Source organism: Piliocolobus tephrosceles, chromosome 16, assembly GCF_002776525.5.
Source record: "Piliocolobus tephrosceles isolate RC106 chromosome 16, ASM277652v3, whole genome shotgun sequence".
Classification (NCBI taxonomy): domain Eukaryota; kingdom Metazoa; phylum Chordata; class Mammalia; order Primates; family Cercopithecidae; genus Piliocolobus; species Piliocolobus tephrosceles.
The window spans coordinates 10,280,191-10,286,190 of record NC_045449.1 but is presented as its reverse complement, the minus strand read 5'-3'; the positions used below and the strand labels follow the sequence as shown (position 1 = coordinate 10,286,190).

General features: G+C 47.8%; 1 protein-coding gene across 1 annotated transcript in view; it reads left to right on the top strand.

Moving 5' to 3' along the window:
* The window catches only part of MYH13 (myosin heavy chain 13), a 70,999-nt gene that overhangs the window by 40,886 nt on the left and 24,113 nt on the right, over positions 1 to 6,000 (top strand). Inside the window, exons 22-23 of the mRNA XM_023190842.2 lie at positions 2,007 to 2,262; positions 5,494 to 5,736. Of these exons, the coding sequence (XP_023046610.1) occupies positions 2,007 to 2,262; positions 5,494 to 5,736 (499 nt within the window). The remainder of the gene's footprint in view (positions 1 to 2,006; positions 2,263 to 5,493; positions 5,737 to 6,000) is intronic.

The window sequence follows — 6,000 nt, the reverse complement described above, 5'->3', positions numbered from 1 at the left end:
GGGATGATTTTTCTAAGTAGAGATGGGGGTTTCACCATGTTGGCCAGGCTGGTCTTGAACTCCTGACCTCAGGTGATCCGCCCGCCTCAGCCTCCCAAAGTGTTGGGATTACAGGTGTGAGCCAGCATGCCCGGCTGAAGAAAGCACTTCCTGAAGCAAGGTCTGCATAACCTGAGAGTGGGTGGTCTGGGAGGAAGCCCGACAAGCAAATGGCCGTCATTAGAATCTAGAGCAAGAAGCAGGCAGTGGAGGTCCCTGTCTGTCACATTCGGAAACCCAGACTGCACCCTGTCATTGATGGAGAGCTGTAGAAGGTGTGTGGGGAGACGAGGGGTAGGATTGCATCACTCTGGCAGCTAGGAGGAGGGTGAACACAAGGGCTATGGAGGGGCAAGACCACAGTGTGGTAGAAGTCCAAACAAGGGATGACAAGGACCTGAAGTAGGACATGGTTGGTGGGTTAGAGAGCAGGGCACGGATTAAAGGAATGTTTAAGTCTGATTCCTTTGATAATTCAAGAGAAGGAAGAGCAGCACTGATGACTGCAGGGATTGCAGGGAGAGGGTGGGAGAGAGCCTGTTCTCCCTGGTTCCCTGATCCCCTGTATGACTCTGACTGTCAGAGCCATAATGGACCGCCATTAGGTATGTGTCAGGAATGACTCCCAGGCATCAAGCTTGGTGAAACAGATGGAAGCCAGCACGGAGATGAAAAGAATCTCAAGAAGGCAAAGAGAAGCCAGTGTTCAGGAATCCATAAGCTATGTAAATACAAAGCTGTGGAGGGTGAAGGGGAGAAGATCATGTGGGTGATGCTGGGATGAAAACAGCAGTAGAAATTAGGAATACAGGCTGGTTGCGGTGGCTCACGCTTGTAACCCCAGCACTTTGGGAGGCTGAGGCGGGCGGATCACCTGAAGTCAGGAGTTCGAGACCAGCCTGGCCAACATGGCGAAACCCCCGTCTCTACTAAAAATATAAAAATTAGCCAGGCATGGGCCGGGCGTGGTGGCTCATGCCTGTAATCCCAGCACTTTGGGAGGCCGAGGCGGGTGGATCACAAGGTCAGGAGATCGAGACCATCCTGACTAACATGGTGAAACCTTGTCTTTACTAAAAATACAAAAAATTAGCCGGGCATGGTGGCAGGCGCCTGTAATCCCAGCTACTTGGGAGGCTGAGGCAGAATGCTGTGAACCTGGGAGGCGGAGCTTTCAGTAAGCCGAGATCGCGCCACTGCACTCCAACCTGGGCGACAGAGCAAGACTCTGTCTCAAAAAAAAAAAAAGGCCAGGCGTGGTGGTGCACACCTGTAATCCCAGCTACTCAGGAGGCTGAGGCAGAAGAAATGCTTGAACCCAGGAGATGGAGGTTGCAGTTAGCCGAGATTGCACCATTACACTCTAGCTTGGGCAACAGAGCAAGACTCCGTCTCAAAAAAAAAGTCTCAAAAAAATATATAGAAAAGAAAGAAATTGGGAAGACAGATCAACTCTACCAGGGCAAGAGACTGGGAGATGACCAAGGACAAGTCCTTGGTTTCTTCAGCAGGAAGAGGGATCTCATATGGCAAAATACAATGAAACAGGAATAATGTTGATGGAATCTAAGGCAGATAAAGTTTCAAAAGTTGAGAACTGATTAACACATCAAATGTGGGAGAAAGACCCAATAGAATAGGAATGAAAGCTATTCCTTGAATTGCGCATTAGGAAGTCACTGATGCCCTCAGACAGGGCACTCAGTAGGGTGGTGGAAGGGGCAGACAGGTGACCAGGTGCCTGCAGGAGGCCCCACCACCTCTCCTACCTTCCAACCTGTCCACGTGCCTCTGTCTCCTCTGCCCCTCATTTGCAGACCTACTCTGGATCCAGAGGATCTGCCAAGCTTGGCTGCACCTCCCCACCTAACCAGGAAGGATGGAGGATGGGGCCGTGGGGGACAGGTGGGGAGTGCAGAGACCAGACCTTGCTGGGTTTATTAATTCGAGTCCTAATGGGTGTACAGGGACTCCATCTTCTGCATCCAGTACAACATCCGCTCTTTTATGAACGTCAAGCACTGGCCCTGGATGAACCTGTTCTTCAAAATCAAGCCCCTGCTGAAGAGTGCAGAGGCCGAGAAGGAGATGGCCACCATGAAGGAAGACTTCGAGAGGACCAAGGAAGAACTGGCCCGATCCGAGGCTCGCCGGAAGGAGCTGGAGGAGAAAATGGTCTCCCTGCTGCAGGAAAAGAATGACCTCCAATTGCAGGTCCAGTCTGTAAGTACCTCCTACTTAAGAACGCAAAACACAGACTCTGGAGGACAGAAAAGGGGGAGGAAGGGTGAGGGCACCATCGGGTGTCTATTCAAGAGACAGTGGTGCCACCCAGTGGTTGTATGGAGTATTGCAGCACCACCCTGCTCGTAAAAGGATGCCTGGTCCCAGGCTTCGCCAAAGCAGTGAGTACCAGAAATTATGTCTGCAAGAGAATCTGTGCTCTGATTCGTCCCCGACATCACAGAGTTAGATATATTTTGCTGTGGGCATGAGGGATATATATGTGTCATACGTATATGCACCACACCTTTTAAAAAACAATACGAATAAAAATAAATAATCAAAATTAACCCAATTCAAAGTCGCAAGAGTAATTGTCCATATATGATTTACAATAATATGTAAAAAGTGCTTTAGGCCAGGCGTGGTGGCTCATGCCTGTAAGCCCAACACTTTGGGAGGCCGAGGTGGGAGGATCACTTGAGCCCAGGAGTTCAAGACCAGCCTGGGTATCATGGCAAAACCCCATCTCTATAAAAAAAAATTCTAAAAACTAGCCAGCCATGGTGGTGCATGCCTCTAGTCCAAGATATTCAGAAGGCTGAGGTGCGAGGATCACCTGAGCCCAGGCGGTTGAGGCTGCAGTGAGCTGAGAACATGCCACTGCACTCCAGCCTGGGCAACATAGTGAGACCCTGATCTCAAAAAAAAACGTGCTTTAAACATACATAATTTTATCAAAGAAATAGGAGGATATAGGCTGGACGTGGTGGCTCATGCCTGTAATCCCAGCACTTTGGGAGACCGAGGTAGGTGGATCACAAGGTCAGGAGATCAAGACCATCCTGGCTAACATGGTGAAACTCCATCTCTACTAAAAATACAAAAAAAAAAATTAGCCAGGTGTGGTGGCACACACCAGTAGTCCCAGCTACTCGGGAGGCTGAACAGGAGAATCGCTTGAACCCGGGAGGTGGAAGTTGTAGTGAGCCAAGATCGCTCCACTGCACTCCAGCCTGGCGACAGAGCAAGACTCCGTCTCAAAAAAAAAAACAGAAAAGAAAAGAAAAGAAATGGGGCAGTATAGTTGCCTCTTTCACAGAGTGAAGGCATTTACAATTTTCCCTTTTTAATAAACCTCCAAATACTTTTACCTTTGGTTTTTTATGCAGAGCATTTTCCACTCCCCTTTTCACGTGATTTCTCAATCACTATAGTGAGTTAACAGGAGCACTTTCCCAGGCACAGCAGGCAAGAGAACAGTTCTTGGAACCAGATAACTGGGTTTCTATCCTAGATGTTCCACCTGATAGCCACGTGACCTTGGGCGAGCTATGTATCCTCTTTGTGCTTCCGTTGTCTCATCTGTAAAATGGGCATAGTCACAGTACTCACCTCATCCAGCTGTTGAAGAATGAATAGTTAATGCCTGTAAAATGCCTAGCACACAGCTCATGTTTATAGATGTTCAATAAACATTAGCACATGTGCCAGTCTCCTCCCACGCATTACCCTGCGGTATGTGTCTTAAAATACTCTTATATGGGCCGGGCACGGTGGCTCACGCCTGTAATCCCAGCGCTTTGGGAGTCCAAGGCGGGTGGATCATGAGGTCAAGAGATCGAGACCATCCTGGCCAACATGGTGAAACCCCGTCTCTTCTAAAAATACAGAAATTAGCTGGGCATGGTGGTACACACCTGTAGTCCCAGCTACTCAGGAGGCTGAGGCAGGAGAATCACTTGAACCCAGGAGGCGGAGGTTGCAGTGAGCCGAGATTGCGCCACTACACTCCAGCCTGGGAGACACAGCGAGACTCTGTCTCAAAAAATAAATAAATAAATACTCTTATATGGGAAGATATAGCCCGATTTAGAACAGAAGTAGCTGATGTTGGTCTGTCCAAGAGACTCACTGCAGCATCTTCTAGGACATGTGTATTCAATCACGAATTCTTGGGTGATTTTTTAATTTTCTGTTCTGTGGTTCAAGGAGACACAGCTAAGGAGACACAGGAAGAACTTTTCCATTGAAAGGACAAGGCCTGGTGGCTCCTACCTGCGATCCCAACACTTTCAGAAGCCAAGGCAGGAGGATCACTTGAGCTCAGAAGCTCAAGACCAGCCTGGGCAACGTAGTGGGACCTTATCTCTAGAACATAAATAAATACATACATTTAAAAACAAATTTAATGGAAGTTAAAAGATAGTAATGTTTTGAAACGATTTTGTCAGCTTGAGATAACATGGAGTAGATGAGTCATTTGCCAACTGGTGGTAGCAGGAAGAGTGAGATGAACAGCTGTTCAAATGTGGCAAATTTCCAGACGCTTCATTCTTTAAAATGAACTTGTAACTTCACGAACCCCTCCGTTTGAAATTATTATAAGTGAGGCCAGGCATGGCGGTGCACACTTGTAGTCCCAGCACTTTGGGAGGCTGAGGCAGGAGGATCACTTGAGGCTAAAATTTGAGACAAGCCTGGGCAACACATTGAGACCCCATTTGTACACACACACAAAAAGAAGCCAGTCATGGTGGCACATACCTTATAGTTCCAGCTACTTGGGAGGCTGAGGTGGGAGGATCACTTGAGACAGGAGTGTGAGGCTGCAGTGGGCTGTCTCACACCACTGCACTTCAGCTTTGGCAACAGAGCAAGACCTTGTCTCTAAATAAATGGACAAATTATTATATTCAAATTTCTATAAGCAATGTCCTTGGTAGTTAAAAACAAACAAAAAAACAGCATGTATGGCCAGGTGCAGTGACTCACGCCTGTAATCCCAGCACTTTGGGAGACCGAGGCGGAAGGATCACCTGAGGTCAGGAGGTTGAGACCAGCCTGGCCAACATGGTGAAATCCCATCTCTACAAAAATTACAAAGATTAGCCAGGTGTGGTAGAACATGCCTGTAATCCCAGCAACTCAGGACTACAATCGCTCGAACCTGGGAGGCAGAGGTTGCAGTGAGCCAAGATCGTGCCACCACACTCCAGCCTGGGCCACACAGCAAAACTCCATCTAAAAAGAAAAAAAAAAATGTGTTTATGGGTGATATCTAAGTTTATGTACACGTATGTGTGCAGTGTGTGCACATGTGCGTGCATGTGTGTGCATGACCCATTTCTTGGCTTAGGTGTAGATAATGGGCTTTAAGAGGGTGACACCCTTTCTTTGTAGCATTTTCAAAGAGGCCAATCAAAACATAAAATGACCTGGTTCTTTCAGGAAACGGAAAATCTGATGGACGCTGAGGAACGGTGTGAAGGACTCATCAAAAGCAAGATCCTACTGGAAGCAAAAGTCAAGGAGCTGACTGAGAGGCTGGAAGAGGAAGAGGACATGAATTCTGAACTGGTTGCCAAGAAGAGGAATCTGGAAGACAAATGCTGCTCTCTCAAGAGAGACATTGATGACCTGGAGCTGACCTTGACGAAAGTTGAAAAGGAGAAGCATGCCACGGAGAACAAGGTGCGCAAACCCAAGGAATTCCCGCAGTGTCTTAACCAGGTTTCTCTGTCTGTCTGTAAGGAGGAGAAAGGGTGGCGTAGGAGTCCAGTCAATGCAACATTGCCCAGAAATGAGAGGCTGGAGTCAAGGAGAAGGGTAGTTAAGTCCCAACAAGTTCTGTCCCTTGCTGTCTCTTCTGTCCCATAGGTTCTTCTCCTCCTCCTCCTCCGTCTTCTTCTTTCTTTCTTTTTTTTTTTTTTTTTTTTTTTGTGAGACGAAGTCTTG